Source organism: Amaranthus tricolor, chromosome 2, assembly GCF_026212465.1.
Source record: "Amaranthus tricolor cultivar Red isolate AtriRed21 chromosome 2, ASM2621246v1, whole genome shotgun sequence".
Classification (NCBI taxonomy): domain Eukaryota; kingdom Viridiplantae; phylum Streptophyta; class Magnoliopsida; order Caryophyllales; family Amaranthaceae; genus Amaranthus; species Amaranthus tricolor.
In genome coordinates this window covers 34,659,231-34,681,721 of record NC_080048.1, presented here as the reverse complement: position 1 = coordinate 34,681,721, position 22,491 = coordinate 34,659,231, and the positions used below count along the sequence as shown (strand labels likewise).

At 36.7% G+C, this 22,491-nt stretch overlaps 1 protein-coding gene across 4 annotated transcripts; it reads left to right on the top strand.

The window, feature by feature from the left end:
- The first annotated feature begins 1,096 nt into the window (after nucleotides 1–1,096).
- On the top strand, nucleotides 1,097–22,450 carry LOC130806459 (uncharacterized). Of its 4 annotated transcripts, XM_057671551.1 has the most exons (15): nucleotides 1,097–1,498; nucleotides 3,437–3,839; nucleotides 3,919–4,096; nucleotides 4,185–4,324; nucleotides 14,408–15,221; nucleotides 15,387–15,487; nucleotides 15,795–15,939; nucleotides 16,029–16,097; nucleotides 16,188–16,233; nucleotides 16,784–17,226; nucleotides 17,837–17,916; nucleotides 18,424–18,559; nucleotides 20,971–21,157; nucleotides 21,639–21,721; nucleotides 21,835–22,450. In XM_057671551.1, the coding sequence occupies exons 1-15, from the start codon at nucleotides 1,396–1,398 to the stop codon at nucleotides 21,955–21,957; spliced, it is 3,051 nt and encodes a 1,016-aa protein (XP_057527534.1). In that variant the 5' UTR covers nucleotides 1,097–1,395; the 3' UTR covers nucleotides 21,958–22,450. The 4 variants fall into 4 exon arrangements, with proteins under 4 accessions (XP_057527534.1, XP_057527535.1, XP_057527536.1 ...); XM_057671555.1 differs by lacking the exon at nucleotides 1,097–1,498 and having other exon boundaries at nucleotides 3,702–3,839; nucleotides 3,927–4,096; XM_057671552.1 differs by lacking the exons at nucleotides 21,639–21,721; nucleotides 21,835–22,450 and having other exon boundaries at nucleotides 18,424–18,546.
- The last annotated feature ends 41 nt before the right edge of the window (nucleotides 22,451–22,491 follow it).

Genomic DNA, 22,491 nt, shown 5'->3' with positions numbered 1-22,491 from the left:
TCCGAACCGACTCCGACCCTGAAGAAAATCCGACTTTGAATTTGACTTTTAACCCAATATTTTGTTTCCTTTAAAACTCTGGACGTGACTAATTCAAGCTCTCTCTCATACTAATTGTAATTTTCGATTTTGAAAAACTAGGTATTTTTATTTAGATCAATCAATCAAAATACGACAAATAAGATCAAGAAAAATAAAATACGCCAAATCAAAATGCGAGAAAATTTTGTAAAATTGTACTATTAGGAATGTTTCTCATGTTAAACTTGAATTCAAAATACATATTTTTTTTGTTTAATTGTATTTGAAAAATATATTTTGTTAACTTCGTATGCTTTAAATTATTAGTACAATATCACAACGATAAAGTTTGATAATAATCCGACTCCGTTGGAGGTCCGAGTCGGGGCAAACTTGGAGTATGCATAATCCGACTCCGAGTGGAGGTGTATTGAAAAAAAAAGTTCGACTACAACCGGAGCAAAGTCGGAGTATGTATAATCCGAACCGAGTCTGACCCATTGCCATCTCTATTCGACAAGTGTAAAAAAACTAAATGGGACTAATAGGTTGAATAAGAGATAGTATGACTTTTAGCAGAATTCCTACAATTGTTAATTGATATATGGGTGAAAAAGATATCTCACTAGAAAAACCAATATTGATCGGGAAGTGAGAACATTTTTGGAAATTTTTTTGTGCTATATTTTTTGGAAGTAAAAAGATACGTAAATCTTCAACTGATCTTAATTTGATACTCTCTCTTTTCATTCACTTTGGATCCTAATGCACATTTAAAAGTCAAATAATTTTAATCGTGAATTTTTAAAAATTCTAATATTTAGAAAACATATATTAAGACGAAGTTATCAAAATTTCAAACAAATATATCTTTTTATATACATCAATAAAAAATCATAATTAAAGTATGACATTAAAATAAAAAATTTCTATCTCAACAAAACATATGAAAATGAAAGAACTAGAAAAGAGCAATGGTAAAAACAGTTTAAACCGGTAAAAACAACCGTAACGACTAATTTCACCTATGTCGAGATTCCTTTTGACTCCCTTCTCTTTTTTTTATCTCTCTGTCTCGCTGTACACACGACAGACTGAATGAATATTCATGTTCTTGTTCATGTTCTTTGTCTTTCTATACAAATCCTAATCTTTATACTATTCTTTTCAATTTTTGACTTTTTAAAATCTTTTTCGTGCCAATTCCGTGAGTTCCACTTCAATTCCCCCAAAAGAAAACCCTAAATCTTTCTCCCGAATGATCTTCATCTTCCTCGACATCAGATTTCACTCTTGTACATCGAATTTGAATTTTAATTCTTCAAATTCCACTTTCAATTTTGTGCAGTAGTGTAATTTTAGGGTTTCGACGCAATGGTTCGCCGGATGGAATCCATCCAAGATCTTATTGAAGAAGCTAAAGTTCGTTTTTTGTGGTGGTTTATTTTTATCTTCTCCATTACATATTTTTTATCTCGTAAGTTTTTCTTTCTTCTTTAATTTGATGTTCTTGTTGTTTTTCAACTTTAATTTTGTATCTGTAACTGCTTGTAGAAGTGTTTGTTGGATTCTTTTCAGTTTCCTGATTGTAATTCGGAAAAGGATGAACTTTGGATGATCTTGATAAGATAAGTTTATCGTCATTGGTCTTTTAAGGTTGTTTTTGGGGAACATGTGGGGTTGGCATAATCTTGTAAAATTAGATGCTAAGTAAATTTAATGGCATTGCTTTAATCCTTAGCGAATTATGGAGTTCAATACTAAGTGATTTGGAGTAGCCAACCTCAATCTTTTCGGTTTAAGGGTTTGCCATTGTTGAGTACTTAGAGATCTGAAAATGTATTCAAGTGTTTTTGTTTAATGTACTTGGATGCTGGTCCAGTGATGCATGTGGTGTGTCGAGGAAGTGTTTGAGATTGCGAGACTGAAGATGATGAGTTGGTGCGTAGTTCATGGTGGCAAGTGGTTACATATAAGAATGACTATAAGAGGATTTTTGTTTTGATCCTGCTACTTTGATGACATCCAAAAGGTTTTGTTCTTAAATTTCTTGGACTAGACTATGGTTTACTAGTGATACGGAACAAGAGAACTTGAAACTGTTATAGCTTAAAATTCATGTTTTAAAAGGACACTGAAAAAAAAATACATATAAGAAACTTGGAAAGTTGAGCGTTTCACTAGAACACTGAAATTTGTTGAACGTACAAGGAAGTGGATTACAATGTCTGGTGCTTTTATGCTTTCTTCAACTGTATATACGGAAAATAGTTTTGGTAGTTTTTACAAACATCCTTCCAACCCTTTTCAAATGTTCTTTTTGGTTGAACTCTTGACATTAGGACTAGTAGAGCACATGTTTTCAAACATAATTCGTGAGAATGTAATATAAATCGCTAAAGAGTAAATCACGAAGTAGACAAATTATAGTAGATTGTAGCATAGAGGCAATATGCTCAAGTATAATTCAAACTATCACCCTTAATAGAGGAAATGCAATTGTTCATACCTTAAAGGATAAAATTCGAAATGAAGACACAAGAAAGTGTTCATGAGTCACAAATATTGAACAAAAGATGAAACGAAATTGTTTTAGATTGTTTGGGGATGAGAAAAGACGGGATAGTATAATTCAATTGGTATGGAAGATGGGAAACCCTTCCTAGAAGGTGTGCCTACCTCTCATGCTGATGCAAATTAGGGAGACGGTTCTCTTGTTAGTGGTACTCTCTGTACTGTTTTGTTCTGGATTAATGAAATTTTTTTCTTTTTCAAAAAAAAAAAAAAAAAAAGACGGGAAGTAGTGCATTGGTATGGAAGATACAAAGTTGGAATCATGAGACTTAAAAACCGGGTAAGCAAGATAGGAGTGGAAAAAATAGATTTAGACTTAAGGTTGAGATTGTAGAAAATCGAAATAAATAGTGAGGAATAAAATGTGGATGACCTCTAATGATCTGTTGGTTATGTAGTCGACTTAATCTTTTAGGATTTAGATTTTGTCATTCATTCATCATATCACAACCATATTATAGTGTTTATGATGTTATCGCGAGTGAAATATTTTCTGAACTGCAAAATCATTTGCATTGCTAGCGAAATTTGTTTTGTGACCATTTCTGCGACCACGTCCCGGTTTGATACCACACTTTTGCACTATACTCACTGAATGAGTTCCTCCCCCTTCCCCCGTTTTCAACTACTATCATTTTCATCATTGTACTTGTGGTAACGTGCTTGTGTGTAACATTTAGTGTCTGTTAAGCATTATGTGTGCAAGGTAATATGCCTTGAGGCATTATGTCACAGCCAGCTTATTCAACTTTTCTATCACCTGATCATTGTTGGTGCAGTATGATGTTAGAGCATCTTTAACTTTTCTCAAGTCACTTTAATGTAGTTTTGGGTTTCGCAGATACAAGTAAGTCAATGTGGATGAATGTCCCAGTTGCAGTCTTAATTGCAATTCTATTACGTCACCTAACAAAAGAGATAGAGTTCCATCCAAAGGTTCCATCAACTAGTAAACAAAAATGTCTTTCTCACTGGGAAAAGAAGCGACTCTCAGTGAATGATCCACGTTTGTCTACAGCTCCTCCCCAGTCAAAATGGAGGCGAAAATTCGATTCACCCATTGTCGAGGCTGCAGTAGAGGACTTTGTTAATAAGATAATACAAGACTTTGTTATGGATTTATGGTATTCCGATATTACACCTGACAAAGATGCTCCTGAACTAATGCGTGTCATTATACTGGAAGCCCTTGGAGAAGTTGCTGGAAGGGTAAAGGAAGTGAACATTGTTGATTTACTAACTAGGTAAATTAGTATGCTTGCTGCGTATCAATTAAAGTTGGAGTTCTTGCATCATAACTAACCAAATCATATTTAACGTCAGGGATATAGTTGACTTAATAGGGGATCATTTGGAATTGTTTAGAAAAACCCAAGCGTTAATTGGCATAGATGTTATGGTCACTTTGTCTTCTGAAGAAAGGGATGAAAGACTAAAACATCATCTTATTGCTTCTGGAAAACTCCATCCTGCATTGATATCTGCTGAGAATGAGTACAAGGTATGAAGGCAGTTTATGAAGTTCTATTATTTCGAAAGGTTCTCATAAATTTGTTGCTTGTTTATGACTTACTCCCACTTCTGTACAGGTTCTTCAGAGACTTATGGCTGGATTACTAGGTTTAGTTCTGAAGCCAAAAGAAGCACAATGCCCTCTTGTTCGATGTATTGCCCGAGAGTTTGTAACTTGCTTAGTAATGCAACCTATTATGAATCTTGTGTCTCCGGAGTATGTCCCACAAATCTTTTCCCCCACTGTAATTTTTATTTTGGTGCTTCATATTGATGTACATATAATTTGATTGTCTTGCATGCTTACTGACTTGAGAATATGTGTTGCAAGAATCCTTTTCTTGTTTGGAATTTTTAGAAAGATGAGTTTATGCTGTCAAGATTTTACTTTTTACTGGTGGTGGCTTACAAGGGATTCTGTTTAAGTAGTTAGGTACTTCGAAGTTTTTGCGGTTTAGAGGTTGTCACTTTGTAGACGAGAATACAAAACTTATGTTTTAGCCAGTACTTTATTGTTGAGGTGTTTTTTTTTTTTTTTTTTTTTTTTTTTTTCCTGTTGTATTTTCTAATTGAGTCCTTCATGAGAATGAAACTTAATCGTATTTGTATTGTTGCTATAGAATGGGCCTATTTTTGAGGCTTATGGAGTTTGATTGGTGAGGTTGCTTGATGGTGATGAACCATAGAGGGCTGTTTTTTGTGTGCGATATGAGTATATTACATGCATCTCAACATGTGTGTTTTACAAAGTTTTTGTATGATTTTGGGATGTGGTTGATAATGATTTGCTTAAAGTGCAACTGTTTAAGGGGTGTTTTATTAAGACTAGTGGTTTGTAAGAGTATTACTTCTACCTTTACGATTGTACTCCCTAAGCAAGAAATATTTTTTAAGTTTGAAGAGTTAGTCCTCTTCTCACAAATGTATGTGAGATTGTTCCCAAGGTTCATTTGTGTGTAAGATGGATTCTAGGGTGTCATTCTTTTGTTTCTTGTTAATGTTAGCCAATAGGATACTGAGGAGGTAGCATAGCCATAGGGCTATTCATGTTTTAAGACATGGTGATTTTTTTCCTAATTTTTTTGTTTTCAGTGTTGTTTGATGCTTTTATGAGTAGGATACTTTTTTTGGGAAGGGAAGGGAAGGGAAGGGATGGTGGTGTCTTAATCACAATTTGTGGATGACATTGTTCAAATAATGAATTTAAGAATGTTTTGATGGATGCAAGGGATTTTTGCTTTAGCAGTCCGCATAACTCTCATGTAGAGTTTCCTTTGTATTTTCCCGTCCCTACTTAGGATTTTAATGTGAGTTGGCTATAAAAATAGATTTTATTGAACGTTGCCAACAGACTTGAAATGTTTTTTTTAATGGTCTTAGATAGGTGTGGAGGAAAGGGATCATTGTGAGAATTAAGATGAAATTATATTGTGAAGGGAAGGGTTCTTCGACTTTTGGTGGTTTGATATCTTGGAATCCCTCTTCAATAGCGACCTGATTATGGCCTTTTCTGTTGGAGACCAATTTTCTATGGTGGCATGACCTTTATTGGAATGAAAAATGTTTTGTATATTAATATTTGAAAGTTTATTTTTGATATTTCTTCTCTACTTTGTCATGGTCCAATATAAGGTAGGTAACAAAGATTGCATTCTGGGAGGATTCTTAGGCTCGGGAGTAGTTTTTCAGTTTTATTATCTCCTCTTTTTTTATGGAATATGAACTGCTCATGTTTTTCCTTTTTTTGGATTCTCTAACGTTGATTTGTTTTGGTTCATGTACGACACTATCAAAATGGAATCCTCATTTATGTTGTTTCGTCAGATTTCTAGAATAGGAGGTTGTGCCTGGTGTACTTAAGGAGTTTTTCTTGTTTGTTTTAGAACTTTCGTTTTTAAACACTAAATTTCCATGCTTCCTCTGCTATAACTACAACTATAAAATTAAGCTTCTGAAGTGGGTGAAATCCTTTGTCTGAATTTCCCAATTTTGTTGGAATTTGATTGGATGAATCTTCCTATACTTCTGGGGTCCACTTTAGACTCGTAATTTAAGTTTCAATTTGACAAAGAAGTATAATTTCAGGCAGGTTGTTTCTTCGACATTTTTTGGGTATTTTGGTTGGAGAAGTAATGGAATTTTTCCATGATTGGTAGTCTTTATTGAATACTTCTTAGGATTAAGTGATGTCTTAAGCTCTATTTTGGCGGTTTCCTATGGAGCGTTTCCGACCCCTTATTGAGTAGTGTGGATGGGTTTTATTTTCTTGACATTGAACTTTTGGTGCCACTTTACATTGGGACTGCTTGCCCCATAATATTGGGATTAAGGCTTGGGCTTTGTTGTTGTTGGTGCCACTTTACGTGTTTGTTGGATTTAGATCAAATGTTTTATTAGAAAATAAAAGGGAGAACATTAGTTTGGTCAATTGTCAAGCATATAGTTGTTCACTTTTGGACTATAACGTTTTGTAGTAGGGTGTTAGTCTTACTGATTATCAGATGCTTGCTTGGATTCTGTGCCACCATTTATTAGAAAGTCGAGCCTAACTTTTTGTCAAACCTAAACTATCAATTATATCACTTCATATCCTATTGAGCTGGAGAAGTTCAAATTGGTAAAAGCATTCTTAATTACAAAAAAGCCAAAAGCTCATTAGATGGCAGATTTAGATAGATACTCGAGGTTTAACAACGTTTCGATAATTTTTTAAGAAAATATCTGCCTAAGTTTTATATTTCGTTGGTTTTGTATTTTAATGCACTATATTAATATGGTTCCTTTAGTCTTGCTCTTTTTATATTTTGATGAGATAAATCCAAAACAATCTCTTTGTTACTATTTGACAATGGTAAATTTGTGTACATCTTACTCCACAAACTGTGCCTTGGTGGGAGTCACTTAATGACATAATGGTAATGGAATATTAATGTTGCTGATATGTATCGCCACCCTCAATATGTATATTAAAATGCTGAAGACCACTCCTATGCCACAATGTGACCACTCCTACAACATCAAAGCCCTCCATTTTGGAAACACTCGGATCAAATTCGAAGCTTTCTCCAATCATAAACCACTTTTGGCTCACAAAGTAATTTTTAAGTATTTATAAATGCTTTAATCCGATTAACACACAATACTTTTATCAAAGGGATAAGAGTGATACACCCTTTACACCTAGTAACTGAATTGAAGAGATGCCTTAAGCACATCCAAGAGGACCTTGAGCACAGTTAATACTTCTAGTGCTTATATAAGGAAGTCTAAGGAGTCTTGCAAACAGCCAAGACTCCTGGTGCATGATTAAATACACGAGACTGACTGGCCATCCAACTATAAGTGCGCTATGGTCCAATATTTTTATAACATTGCTAGACATGTGCTACCTATGTCCTTTGAAGATTTGATGATTTCTGGAATTTTGTTTTGAAAGATTCTGGTATTTCTCATTGTTTATTTCTTCTTATTATATTACATATATACATGAGCATCTATTCGATTATAGTAACTGACTTAAGAATAACTGCCTAATATGATAACTGCCTAATATTAACTGCTTATTATGATGTAACTGTATATTTGTGAACTGCTTTCCAATACTCCCCCTCAAGTTAGGTCGTGGGATCACCGATGCCTAACTTGCATAATGTGCTATTGAAGACCTGTGATGAAACTGCTTTTGTGAGAATATCGGCTAGTTGGTCTTTAGATCTAATAAAGGGGAGACGGATGACCTTGCTTTCTAGTTTCTCCTTGATAAAGTGTCGATCGATCTCTACATGTTTCGTTCGATCATGTTGAACTGGGTTTTCGGAAATGCTTATTGCTGCTTTGCTATCACAATATAGAAGGCTTGCCTGTGTCTGGTGAAAACCTAGCTCTCCTAGGAGTTTCCTAATCCATAGAATCTCTGTAACTCCTTTTGCTATCCCTCTGAATTCTGCTTCAGCACTGGACAGAGCAACCACCTTCTGTTTCTTACTCTTCCAGGTGACTAGATTACCCCTACAAGGGTGAAGTATCCTGAAGTAGACTTCCTGTCGTCCCGATCACCAGCCCAATCTGCATCTGTGTAACCAATAAGATCAAGATTATCATTCTTCAAGTAGAAAACTCCTTTATTACTGGTTCCCTTTAAGTATCTCAGGATCCTCAGGACCGCTGCCATGTGTTCCACTTGAGGTCGATGCATGAACTTGCTTACAATCCCTACTGCATAGGCAATATCTGGTCTCGTGTGGGATAAGTAGATCAGCTTTCCCACTATCCGTCTATAACGATCTTGATCTGTCGCTTCTGCCCCTTCAACAATTTGTAGGCCATGATTAGCTACCATAGGGGTATCTGCTGGCTTGCAGTCTAACATGCCTGTTTCCGCTAAGAGATCTAGGATGTACTTTCTCTGATTGATGAATATCCCTTTCCTTGATCTTAGAACTTCTATTCCTAGGAAGTATTTCAGTTGTCCCAAATCCTTCATCTCAAACTCTTGGAATAATTTGCTCCTGAGACGATCAATTTCCTTGGAGTCGTTTTCGGTAATCACCATATCATCTACATAAATCACGAGGCATGTAATCCGTTTTCCATTCCGCCTGAGAAATAGAGTATGGTCTGAGTTGCTCTGTTTGTAGCCAAATCTCTTCATTGCTGTAGTGAATCTCCCAAACCACGCTCTAGGAGATTGTTTCAAGCCGTATAGTGCTCTTTTAAGTCGACACCCCTCTCCTTGGCTATACCCATCTGAATACCCGGGTGGTGGCTTCATGTATACCTCTTCTTCAACCTCTCCATGTAAGAAAGCATTTTTTACATCAAATTGAAACGGAGGCCACTCTTTATTTGCTGCTACGGAGAAGAGGACTCGAATGGTATCAATTTTAGCCACTGGTGAGAATGTTTCTGAGTAATCTACCCCGTAAGTTTGAGTGTACCCTTTAGCGACAAGCCTTACTTTATACCGCTCAATGGTTCCATCAGCATGATACTTGACTGAAAAAACCCATTTACAGCCAACCGTCTTCTTATCACCTGGTAATCTGCACTTCTCCCACGTTCCGTTTTTCTGGAGAGCCATGATCTCTTCGTCCATAGCTTGCTTCCACTTTGATTCTTGGAGGGCTTCTTCAATGGTTTTTGGAATGGTATTGGAATAAAGGGATGCATTGAAGGCAATAGCTGTTTGTGATAGTTGTTCATCATCTTGTCTACCAATAGGATATCGGGATCTCTGTGACTCATACTCAGGATCATACCTCTTCGGGGGCATTCCTCTTGTACTTCGAGGTGGCAAATTATATTTCCTGGGGACAACAACACTCCTTGGCACAATATAGTCAGTGGATATATCAATGGAAGGATCAGTAGGACTCGGTGTTACCTCTCGTTCAGCCGGATGCTCAGGGATTGGATGATCAGGGACTGGAGTAGTAATCTGAGGAGATGATTCAGGAACAATGTCAGTGGCAATATAGGTGGTAGTGCCTACTTGCTCTTTGGGAGCTCGACTGTCAGTCAAGGGATGAGTCAACCAGCTGAGATCCTTACTCATACTCTCCCCCTAAGATCGAGGTTGGTTGTAGTAGGGGGATTGTTCAAAGAAGTCATAGTCCATGGTGGTATAAAGTTTGTGATGGATAGGATCATAACATCGATAGCCCTTTTGCGTAGTGCCATACCCAAGAAACACACATTTAATTGGCCGTGGTTCAAACTTCGTCCGAGCTCGGGATGGAAGATGGACATACACAACACACCCAAATATGCGAGGAGGAAGGGAGTGAGAAGAGGGAACAGAAGTAAACGTATTGAGCGTGGCAAGAGGGGTTTGGAATTGGAGGATTTTTGTGGGAAGGCGGTTAGTAAGATAGGTGGCAGTAGCAATGGCCTCAGGCCAAAAGTGTACAGGTACATGAGTGTCAAACATGAGGGCCCGTGCTATCTCAAGAAGGGTACGGTTTTTGCGTTCAGCAACCCCATTTTGTTGTGGAGTGTCGGGGCAGGATGTTTGATGAATAAGACCATGTTCAAGAAAAAACTGTTTCATTGCAACCGAGATATATTCATCACCATTATCTGAGCGAAGTATTTTAGGTTTTGCATGGAACTGAGTGAGAATCATGTTATAGAATTTTACAAAGACATCAAAAACCTCAGATTTGTGTTTCAAAAAATAAACCCAGCACATTCGAGAATAATCATCAATAAATACCACAAAATATGAAAAACCATGAGAATCAATATGTGGGGGCGGGGCCCCATACATCAGAATGCACTACATCAAAGGGTGTGGGAGCACGAGTATTACTAGGAAAATAGGACTGTTTGTGACTCTTAGCTAAGATACAAGTTTCACAATCTAGGGATGCAGTACAACTACTAAGTGAAGGAAAAAGTTGTTTTAGATAACCTAAGGATGGATGACCTAAACGGCGATGCCAAGTTCGCAATTGGTGAACAGGAGATCCATGAGCAAGCATTGCACCACTATTTTGAATCACCTCATCGACATAGTATAGTCCACCTCGTTCAGTACCACGTCCAATGATCGTCCCCGTCTGAGCATCCTGTACAATACAATTATCAGAGGTTAGCAGCACAGTACAGTTTAAGTCCTTTGTTAACTGACTGACTGACAATAATTTATGAGACAAACTGGGAATTAACAAGCAATTTTTAAGATGAAGAGAGGAAGAGATATTGACTGCTCCAGCTTTGGCGACCGGTACACAAGCCCCATTAGCTGTATGGATGTGGGTTTTGTTAGTAGGATGGGTGGATAAACGATCACTGGGGTCAAATGTCATCGTATCGGTCGCCCCACAGTCAAATATCCATGGAGATTTAGTGTTATGACTAAAAAGGCTTTGGCACGTAGCAATTTGTGGGCTAGAGGAGGAATTGGGCTTGGAGGGTGATATTGGGCCGAAATATTGTGGGTTTGGATCCATCCCTTTCCCTTCCCCCTGTTTGATAGCTGAGGTGGGTTTTAGGGTTTTTTGAGTATAAAAAGGGTTTTTGTGAGGTGGGTTGGGTTCCATCCCTTTCCCTTCTCTCTGTTTGACGCCTGGGGTGTCTCTCACTCTTTGTTTCTGTTTCTCACCATTTCTGTCTCTCTGTTCAATGGTGGCTGTTGCGTCTTCTTCCTCTTTGTTCCGGCTTCCTATTCCTCCAGATCTTTGCCATGATGTTTGACTGATCGGCAGTGCTGAGGTTAGCCTTGCCGCCGGTCCGGCTTGCCGGTGCCTTGGTGGCGGCTTTCCTTTTCTGTAGATCGTCCCACCACTCGGGATATCCCACAATTTTGAAACATCCCTCCTTTGTATGCCTGGATCCACCACAGTAAGTACACCGGAGTTTTCTCCGGTCATCCTCTTCTCGGCTTCTCTGGAAAGGTTTGTTTCTCGTGGCTAACCCCGATCCAATCTCTGAGGGACTGGTTCCCGGTGATGAGACGCCGTTCATAATTCTCCGGCGTGTGATTTCTCGCCTAATTGAGGCAAAGGCCGTCTCTACCATCGGTAATGGTTCACTGTTAAGGATGTCCCTTCTTTCTTTGTCTAGGTTGTTGTTAATCCCAGTGAGAAATTGGTACAATCTCTGTTTTTGAATGTATTTGTTAAACTCTGTGATATCCTTTGAACATGTCATTGGATTCGGCATTCTTTGATCAATTTCTTTCCATAGAGTGTTTAGTTTACTGTAATACGTTTCGATGGTGTCGTTTTCTTGCTTTAATGTGGCTGCCTTTGAACGGAGATCATATATTTGCATTTCGTCTTTGCCATATCTCAAGAGACTTTCGATTCCTTGCCATAGGCTATGTGCAGTTGTGTAGTCTAAGAATTGATTGACAATGTCCCCATCTATGTTCTCAATTATCCATGCTATAACCATGGCATCTCGTTGTTCCCATTGGGTGTAGTTCGGGTCTGATGGTGGTGGGGGTCCGGCAGTGATGTGATTGAGCCTCCCCCGACCACCAATTGCTACGTGCATTAGCTTGCACCATTTCGTATAATTGTGGTATGTGAGTTTATCTGAAATTTTAAGTGATGTTGGGTTTTCAGTTTGGTTGGTTATTTTGTGGAGTTTCTGGAACATTTGAAACATTTGTTCCATCTGTTCCAATGACATTAGGGTTTGCTGTGTTTGCTCTTCTGATACATCGGCCATTTGCGAGGTAAGAAACGGTAGATGATGAGTCTTTCCCGGATCTAAACCCTATGGCTCTGATACCATGAAGATTTGATGATTTCTGGAATTTTGTTTTGAAAGATTCTGGTTTTTCTCATTGTTTATTTCTTCTTATCATATTACATATATACATGAGCATCTATTCGATTATAGTAACTGACTTAAGAATAACTGCCTAATATGATAACTGCCTAATATTAACTGCTTATTATGATGTAACTGTATATTTGTGAACTCTTTTCCAATACCCTTATCCCATTAGGATTCGAACAAGCATGTTTCAATCCTACTAGAATTTGCTTGCAACTTCGAACCAAATAGAATCTCTATCCCGACTGCTAGAATAATATTATCACATAGCGCAAGTGTTAATCAAGCAATTATTATATAGTCCTACTCTAAAATTACATCGTGGACCGCAAATTTAGTGTTGAATTAGCCTTCATATCCACATCAGTTGATATCTTGATTATTTGATTTCAAACACAAAATTACAAGTGACTCTAGATTTTATGCTCTATAAATATATATCTTCACTAATATATGCTAAAAGTTTTTTTTATTGAACCCAAAATAAGAGATGTTGAGATTAGGGTGACTTCAGTTCATTAGGTAATTGTCATCAAGACTTTATTAAATGAAGTCATGTGGTAAGATGAGGAGAATTGCACAAGGGTAATACTTGGAATGGATCATTGGTGGAAGCATTTCCATGACCTGGAATAGTACATACATTCAAGATGGGTAGCAAAACAAGTATGGATGATCGGATGGGATACTCCTTGTGGTTAAAGCAAAGAATGATACTAGGACACTTGTAAGAAGATGCTTGATTGAAGTGGGGACCTAAGGAATCACGAAGAAGAGGCAACAAACCAATAAGAAGCTGCCAGCAGCAAGCAATCTGCTCGAATGAGTGCCTAATATGCTCAAATGAGTAGGCTCAACAGCAACCATTTTGCGAGTTTCTGCCTATGATGTTGTAATTTGGTTCCTAATCCTATGTTTATTTATATGTACCTACTACCCTAGCAAATGTTTAGTAAGCCAAATTAACATCTAAAGTAGCTACCTTGCTTGCTTTAATACATCCCATTGATCTTATGTAAATCCTCTCTCCCCAAAAAATATTTAACTCTCCATTTGTAATTATTTCAAGATTCGTTCTTTATCCTTAAAACACAAATCAATACAACTCTAGCCTAAGTAAGGATGTAACCTATTGGTGAACCTCATAAGTTTTGTGTTTAGTTGTTTAACACCATATTTATTGCTTTAAATAATCATTAACTTGCATATTATCTTAGTTCATTGATTGCAGCATATACATCCTTTCTTCTCAACTTTCCTACTTGATTATTCACGCTTCCACATCGGTATTGCACCGATCCCTTCAAGAGAGATGGTCATGAACTTTTTCCTTGGTCTTATAGTTGAAAAGGTTGTTGAGAAAAGGTTGTAGGATAAGGTTTCAAGGGAGAGAAAGGGGACAAACAGTGTGATGGAGCTTCTAACTGAGTGTTTTTGGGCCCTATTCTTATGTGGTAAACCTGTTTTCAGGTTGTAACATCTCACTGATATTTGATATTGGATGCATGGATCTCTTTCCCCCTCTTCTTTTCCCTGTTGATTACATCCATATAATTTTCCTTGCATTTGAATTTTCTTTTCTTCTCTAAAATTATGGGTCACTTAGCATTGGGGTAATGATGTATTCTATAACATCTGAAGTATTTGAAAAGAGTTGATGTTTTACTTGACTTGTCGTGTTGCAACATTGAACATACCAATTTAAATTTTTAGTTTATTTACGAGATTGAATTATGTTATGTTTGGACTTTGGATGCAGTCTTGTGTGTCGCCGCTTTCTTTCATCGAAAATCTGATTTGTATTGAGATTTATCAACTTCATTTCTCTTCATCTTCTTGTTTTGAAACATAACCATTAAGGTTGCTGTATATCAATTTGAAGTAAATGGAAAGGGAAATTATGGTATGATTATTTGTCTGCTGTCTGATATGCGAACTGCTAACTAAGTGATGCTTTTGTGGGTTGAAATACAAATGATAACTTGCTTAAAGATCCATTTTGGTTTTCTAGGCATATCAATCAGTTGGTCGAGCTTATTCTTCTTCAATTTAAAGACTTTTTGACTGGAATGGATAGTGATGATATGTTACCAAAAGCAGAAAATGATCATTCGGTTGCTGAAGGAAGCATAGAAATTAGTGAATCAGCATCCAAGAGACATAAAGAGTTCCATAATGAAGAATCTGAAATGCCATATGGTAGAATGGATGAGCGGAGAAAACTGGCCTTGCAGGCTCCACCGATTCCCTCCTCTAATATGTCTTATCAAGAGTCAGTCCAGCCAAAGGTTGCTGATTGGGCACGTGTACTGGATGCTGCAACTCAGAGACGTACCGAAGTTCTTACCCCTGAGAATCTTGAAAACATGTGGGCAATAGGAAGGCACTATAAAGATAAAATTAATAAATCTGCAAAAGCACGTCCTCCTCTAGTATCTGATAGTAGCAAAATATTAGTGGATTCCATGGCAGGATCAAAACCCACTGATTTAGTTAAAGACAACAACAAGAAGAAAAGAGTATCTATGGATGTAGAAAATGAATTTCTTTCAAAAGAAATGACCCTTGTCTGTGAAGTTGAGGGTACTAATATCAACACAACTGATGGATATAAAACTAGGCTTAAGAGATCCAGTAGTACTTCTGATGTACTAGTTGAATCCGGGGAGAAAAGTGCCAGTGCTCGTGGAAGCCAAAGTCTTCTGATTTCAGAAGACTTCTACAGCCCAGATTTTGCAAGCCGCAGTGTTCAAGAAAAATTTGATGATCTGTCAGGCTCAGTCATTCGAGCTGTTGGATCACACTTTCCCAAGCTTATGTGTCGGGTTAGTTTCTGTTCCTCTTCTACTTCTTGTTCTTCCTGTAGATTAGCTTCCGATAAACTTTAGTGCCATATTTTTTAAGAGATCCTATAACAATCATGCTATATTATTTGTTACTGAGTAGGTGAATTACTTTTCATGGTGATCCACTCATTGGCATATTGACAGGTTGTTGGAGCATACTTCGAGAAAATTGGATCAAAATCATTTGCTGTGTATTCTATTGCTGTCACTGATGCACAGAATAACAAGTGGTTTGTTAAAAGGAGGTGTGTATCAATAAACCTTGCAGTTCCTTGTAATTGATAGTTACTTTGTTCTAGTTTAGCAAAATTGTGTGCTGGATCAACAGAAGCTGGCACTATTAATGGAGGCTGTTACTATTTTTCTGTCTTATCTGTCATTTTTATGCTTTCTAAATCGTGCTTGGCTGATCCATCCATAATTTCAGACTGTCATTCATTAATCTGTATCTTTTGTGTCGACATTAGATGAATTTATCAAATTATGTATCAGTGTTCCTTTAGGTTATATGCTTCTTTGCTCACTAATTGATTTGTTTTATTATGTATGCAGATATCGGAACTTTGAACGACTACATCGACAACTTAAAGATATTCCAAATTATAACTTGCATTTACCTCCAAAAAGGATTTTCTCATCTAGCACTGAAGATGCTTTCGTGCATCAGCGTTGCATCCAGCTTGACAGATACCTGCAAGTACGTTTTGTAGTTTTAATTTAGAAATGCTGGTCTCTCTTGGTTCTAATATTCCTCTGCCACCTGAAATCTGAATGTTCATGCCTTAGGATCTGTTATCCATAGCTAATGTTGCTGAACAACATGAAGTGTTGGACTTTCTCAGCGCTTCATCCAAGGTAACCTTGTTTATGAAATGTGCTGCTTTATAGCTCAAGTGTGTTGAATAAGCTAAACTAACATTTACGTAATTGTATTGTTCCTTGAAGAATTACTCATTTGGAAAATCTCCATCAGTTATGAAAACGCTTGCAGGTAAGCTGTTACTTTTTCTCATATCTTCTTAATGGCATTTCTCTAATGCATGAATGTTCTTTGATGTGATCCTGCACAACCAGTGTTTTAGGCACACAATGGTGTGATGGTTTGCAACTGTGATGCTGCATTATCTAAATCAAATATAATTGTTGTGTTTGGTACCCTGACAAGTGACAATTATATTCCTTTTATGCTTTAGCCTAAGGTTGCGGAAGTGTTTTTTGCTTTGTTTCTACACCCATATATTAAGTATTTTAGCATACTGGCATTTGACAATTTGTCTTCAGGTGTTTTCTTTATTTTTTTGACTGTTCTTTTAGAATTTTAATTGTTGTATATTCTTGAACTCATTTTATGAGTTAGGTTTAGGATTTATTTGTTGAATCAATTAATTTACTGCCTTTATGATTTGCATTTTGCTTCTCATTTTTTCTGCACTTTTTTGCTTTACAATGTGTTTTAAACACTGATTGTATTGTATGTTTGGACACAGCCTGAAATATGTATTTACATTTTGATTTGATTTTTCTTTAACAATGTGAATCAGTTAATGTGGATGACGCTGTCGATGATATTGTACGCCAATTCAAGGGTGGATTTTCGCGTAAAGTTGTTGGGTCATCTCCATCAAATTATGAAAACCTTACATCTATGCCAACCACAAACTTGTCCTTGAGTGAAAGTGATTTGCAAAGTTCATTAGATGCTTCAATTGAAACTGCTAATAATCTTTCTGATAATGAGGAGGGTGATAAAGATGAAAGGTGTGGCCCAGAGGCAGCAGATGCTGATGTTAAAGAAAATGGGTGGCATTCTGATAATGAATTGAAATCAAAGAGCTTTCCACCTCGAGTGGTTAAAAAGACTGGAGATACACTAAATTCACATTTTGAGACAATGCAACCCTTTATGAAATCCAACATGGTTGGCGTTGCAAGTTTACCGGACATGCCTCACCCAACTGATGATTCTGTTCGAGTGCCACCCGAGGTAATTTTTTTCTGAATTTCAAGTCCGAGATAAAAATGCTTTAAATATAATACAAGACAATATTTCATTACCCCAATACTAAGAGGCTCTTTAGGGGTACGGATGTAACGCATCCTTTTGGCTCTCTTTCTACCTAGGTTGGGTTTGGGGGGATGTACGCAAGCGCAACCTTACTCTCATTAGTGATAACAAAAAGGTTGCTTCCGCTGACCTTAGTTGCAAAAATCATGTGCAACTTCTTATAAGTAAGAAAACATAATTTTTCTCACCCTTTATGTAGTTCCCTTTCAAATCTTCTGTCTTTTTTGCCAATGTTGTAGATTTGTATTGATCCTAAATACCAATTATTTTATAAAGTATAATATTATTATTATAAAGCTTTTGTTTTGTTATGTTTTCCCTGTATCATGCATTATATACCTGGAGATGGGATGAGAACTTTTTACTCAGCTTTGTTCTGATTTTATATCTGATTGACTTTCCTATAATATCACTGTAGAATTTAGATGACAAAAGCTTCTCATTACATCAGACTGAATATTATGGCTTTCTTCTTTAATTGAATAATGGTTAGGTTCTTAAAATGTAATTACCCTTTCTTGTTATGCAGTGGACACCACCTAATGTTACCGTGCCTATGTTGAATCTGGTTGATAAGGTCTTTCAGCTTAACAGAAGAGGCTGGATAAGGTATAGTTGTTTGATTCTTTCATTGCTTTCTCTGTACTTTGTTAATTTGCCCATACGGAGATCCCCTACTTTGAGAATCTACGTTCTTCTGGAAAGATAAGATATATGTTACAATATAAGTAGTTCATATGGAATTGTATCTACTGCAATTTTCCTTAAGCATTTATGTCAAATGTGCATTTGCATGTATAGTGTCTGACAAATTGCTGTAGTGACTAAAGTGGACTAAGTACCCTGTAGGCGTGTACTTATTTTGGCAGTCAATTGTCTCATCTATGGAGGTTATAAAAGGAAATTCATCTCGATAATTGTGAATGTGACTTTAAATTATTCTTTGAATTTATGACTTAGAGTCTCTAGAAGAATTTACTGGGTGTTGCGTAGGGCTGTTGGTTATTACTGATTTTATTGTTCATGGTATTTTTTTACTCACCACAAAACACTCTTCCACTCTTGTGCAGAAGTAAGGATTTACATTCTCATGCTCTTCTGTTGATTTAATCTCAGGAGACAAGCCTTTTGGATCTCAAAGCAAATATTGCAGCTAGTGATGGAAGATGCTATTGATGACTGGCTATTGATGCAGATTAATTGGCTGCGCAGAGAGGATGTTATTGCTGAAGGAATTCGGTGGGTTAAAGATGTAAGGATTAGAGTTACTTAATTTTTTATTTTATATATCGATCAAGCATGTTTTAAATATTTTTACAGTTTCTGTTCAAACGCTTGACGTAAGATTATCATTGCATTACCTCATTGTCACTTAAGGGCTTAGCCTAGGTAGGGTTCGGGATTCGATATACAAGCCATATCCTTGTAATAACAAAGAGGTTGTTTTTGATACTTGATTGAAAACATTATATGCGACATCCCTTAAATAAGTGCACATAATTTAATGAGTCATTTTGTGTTTATTGGTTAAGGCATAGATTATTCAGCCTTTGAACTCTTAATGTGGTTTATAATATATTGGTAATGATGGCCACGGTCCGGGTTAGACTAGTTCCGATTTCGGTTCCTAAAAAATGGTTGCTGATTCGGACCGTTGGGTTCCAATTCCAGTTCCGCTTTCGGTTCCAGGTGGTTCCTTAGCGGTTCAACTCACGAGTTGGGCGGGTCAGACCATCAATTCAATTCCTTTTTTTTTTTTTGCTTTCTATATACATATAAAAAATCATATAAAATACTATAAATAATATGGACATACCATTGTTGATTATTATTGAAATTTATTGCTTATCAATCATTATTCAAATATTTACTAAAAAGAAAGGACAAAAATCAAGTTAATAAAAAAATGATAAATTAATAATAAAGATGGTTATTAAAAACAAAGGGAGAAAATGGACTTGAACCTTAACGGTTCGTAGTCTCACGGGCCGGTTTCGGCCAACGGTTCCATGGGTCCGTCAGAATTTTTTTTGAAACCTTAACGGTTCGACGCGAACCGGTTCAGAACCTGTTATAGATGTTCCCCGTTTCGGGACGGTTCTTCGGCGATTTCGGACCGGTTCGGTTCTGGGTGACCCGCCCCGTGGCCATCACTATATATTGGTAAGTGTATTTAGAATTGTCTGATTGAATCGATCGAGTACAGTCATGTACTATGGATCCTGCTTATAGACATGCCTTGTTTTCTTCTTCCATGAGACCCCTAAGCATTTTGGTTTGCTTTTTCCATACTTTTGTGCAACCTTCCAACTTCCAACTAGTCGTCCACAGACCACATGTTAACCCTCTTAATTGGGATTGTTGCTATTAAATAAAGCAAGAGCCAATGCCATAAAGCTTCAGATAGGTTACTGCTAATGCTAAATGTCAGCTACCTGCACCTAGGGCATGCTTTTATTGTTTCCTATATGTTTGGAAAATGATTTAACACTCTTTGCTCGTTAAAATTTTCACTTGGAGAGTGGAAGGATGTTTAAAAGGCTTGCAATTTATAATTTACAAATGCTTTGTAATAGGCCATTCTTAATCTGCTATTGTCATGTAGTGAGATGCTCTGTATGATTCCTTGGATGAAGAGAATTTTTTATGTCTCCTATTGTAAACACTAAACAGTGGCGAATTTAGGAATTCGGAAGAGGGTTAGCATAAAATGTCACATATGCGAAAATTTTAAAGTAGGTTGTGTACCCCACCTACTATATGTTGGAACATAAACGTCAACTTAAATGATAAAATCACTCTCAAAAAGAAACGAAATATCAAACACAAGAAAAAAAAAGTGACTATCAGGTGCAAAAGAAAAAGTATTTAAAGCAAAAATTGAGAATATTATATTTACCAGCTAAACAACCATCAGACTTTTCTTTTTCATTCAACATAGAAGTATTTTTGTCCAAAACCAGGGATAGCCCTTGCTACCCCTTGCTACAATATAGAATCACCAATGATTGTAGTCCAGCTTATTCATTTAAATAAGAATATGAGACTGAGCCTATATAGGTCTAATTTGGAGTATGTGAGTCTGCAGTTCTCATTAGTTGGTCAATTTTTTCACGGATGTACAAAAGAAGATACTGGCGAGTTGTGAGGTGCAATACTGGTACGTTTTGGATCCAACAGAAACTGTTGGCTAAAAGTTAATTAAAGGAAGAGCATTGGACAGTCATCACATGAAGGATTTTTTGACAATTTTCTATGTTGACATTCGTCGTCATTAGATGTGTGTTTGTTTTTTTTTTTTTTTTTTTTTGGGGTGAGGGGATGTCTTAAGAGGATAGCTTGCTAGTTTATGAGGTCAATGAAGTGCTCCGTATTTGAGAAAAGATGTTGAATGTCAAGACGTTACATTGAAATGGAGTCTGGAGAAGTATTACTTTTTGATGATGGTTTGTCTTACTTCTGTGCAGCTAAACAGGCAGTGAAAAACACTTTATGCACCAGATTACACAAATTGAAGCTTCCTGATTCACTTTTTTCATTTGATCCATTCTTTCATTCCCTTGTTTATCGTATGTTTATTTCTAGTTATAGGAATCACATCTTTCTCAACTCCAAAGCAATAGGAAAAAAATTACAGACTCAACTAGTGCTTATCTATTTCAGATTCTCTGGCCAGATGGCAAGTTCTTTCTCAAGCTAGAGATCACTGGGGGTGGATCAGATGAAATGGACGATTTTCATTCTTTTCAAGCTACACCTCGAGCGTCCAGAAGGAATGCACAATCTAGTTCGTTTGAATTGCAACTTGAGGCTACTCGTAAAGCTAGTTTTGTGAAGAAGGTGCTCTTTAGTAAGTATCTATCTTGTAAAATGATGTCATGCATATATTTGTCACTGCTATCTGTCTGACAGCCTTTTGTATGATAGTTATTGTTGGGTATAAATTATTACTCTTATTTTCTTCTCTACGGAGTTCTCTGGTCTATTTGAACATGATATCATTTACCAAATCTTCCATTGTGTGAATCATCAAATCAACAACTAGAACTTACTCAATTGCTGATTTCCTTTTCTTCTCCCGTGAGCTACTCATTTCAGCCTGAGAACACGTAGGTTGTCGGAAGGTAAAGTTTAATGCAAATAAAAGTTTGTTCTATCACTGGGATCTTAGCAAGTCATGTAACTATTAATCTTCTGTCTCAGATTTAATGGGCTATAATATGTAGGCAATTGGTAGATATTTTCTTAATGAAACGCAAGAAGTGTGGATTCATGGTTAGCTCGAGAACTTGTTTTGTTTTAATGGTACAATAATTCATTTTACTTGATAGATGGAGCTCCAGCACCCTTAGTCAGTATGGTTGGCGCAAAACAGTACAAACGTTGTGCACGGGATATCTTCTATTTCCTTCAGGTAATTACTATAAGCCATTAACCTTCGGTTTAAACAAATTATCTTTCATTTCCCCTTGTTTTATACTTTCATTTTAGTTATGTGGGTTATGAAGATGATCTTTTAAATTGCAGTCTTCCGTATTTCTGAAACAAGTTGCTTACACTGGCTTGGAGCTCGTGCTTGTATCAATCTTTCCCGAGTTGAAAGATCTTGTGGATGATATTCATCAAAAGATGCAACCAAAACAAACTTGAGATTCCGCTCTTATTGATCTTTAGAGAGCAACTTATACCTTTTGGATCACGTTAACTGCTCGAAAGAATGTTTTACTTCAAAAGATAGCCCATGTGAAGATCTTCAAAAGGGTCCCTGATTCATCAGGTTGCGTTCGATACAACATGTTGCTTTTCCTGAACAATTCGACTGAGATGAGATTTGGGGAGATCAGGGAAGAAAAAACCCAACCCGTCTATGCAACTCAATTAAGCTGTTTCTCGACTGGGTTTGGATACGAGTTTTGTGTAATACTGAATAGAGAAGTTAAAGCTATGTTGGCTATGGTTCAACTGTACAGAATTGTCAGATTTTGTGTAGAGTCCTGTTTCTGTTACCTGCTAAATCCTCTATAGCAACCCCTTGTAAGTTTGGTAGGGGATTTTGATTGTATTTTTTTTTTTGTTTTTTTGTAAATGTGTAAAACAAAGAATTATGAAGTATATTACCGTCTCATAGTAAAGTTCTTGATCATTTTTTTAATTTAGCATCTCTCGGGTCACTGGCGTATTTCG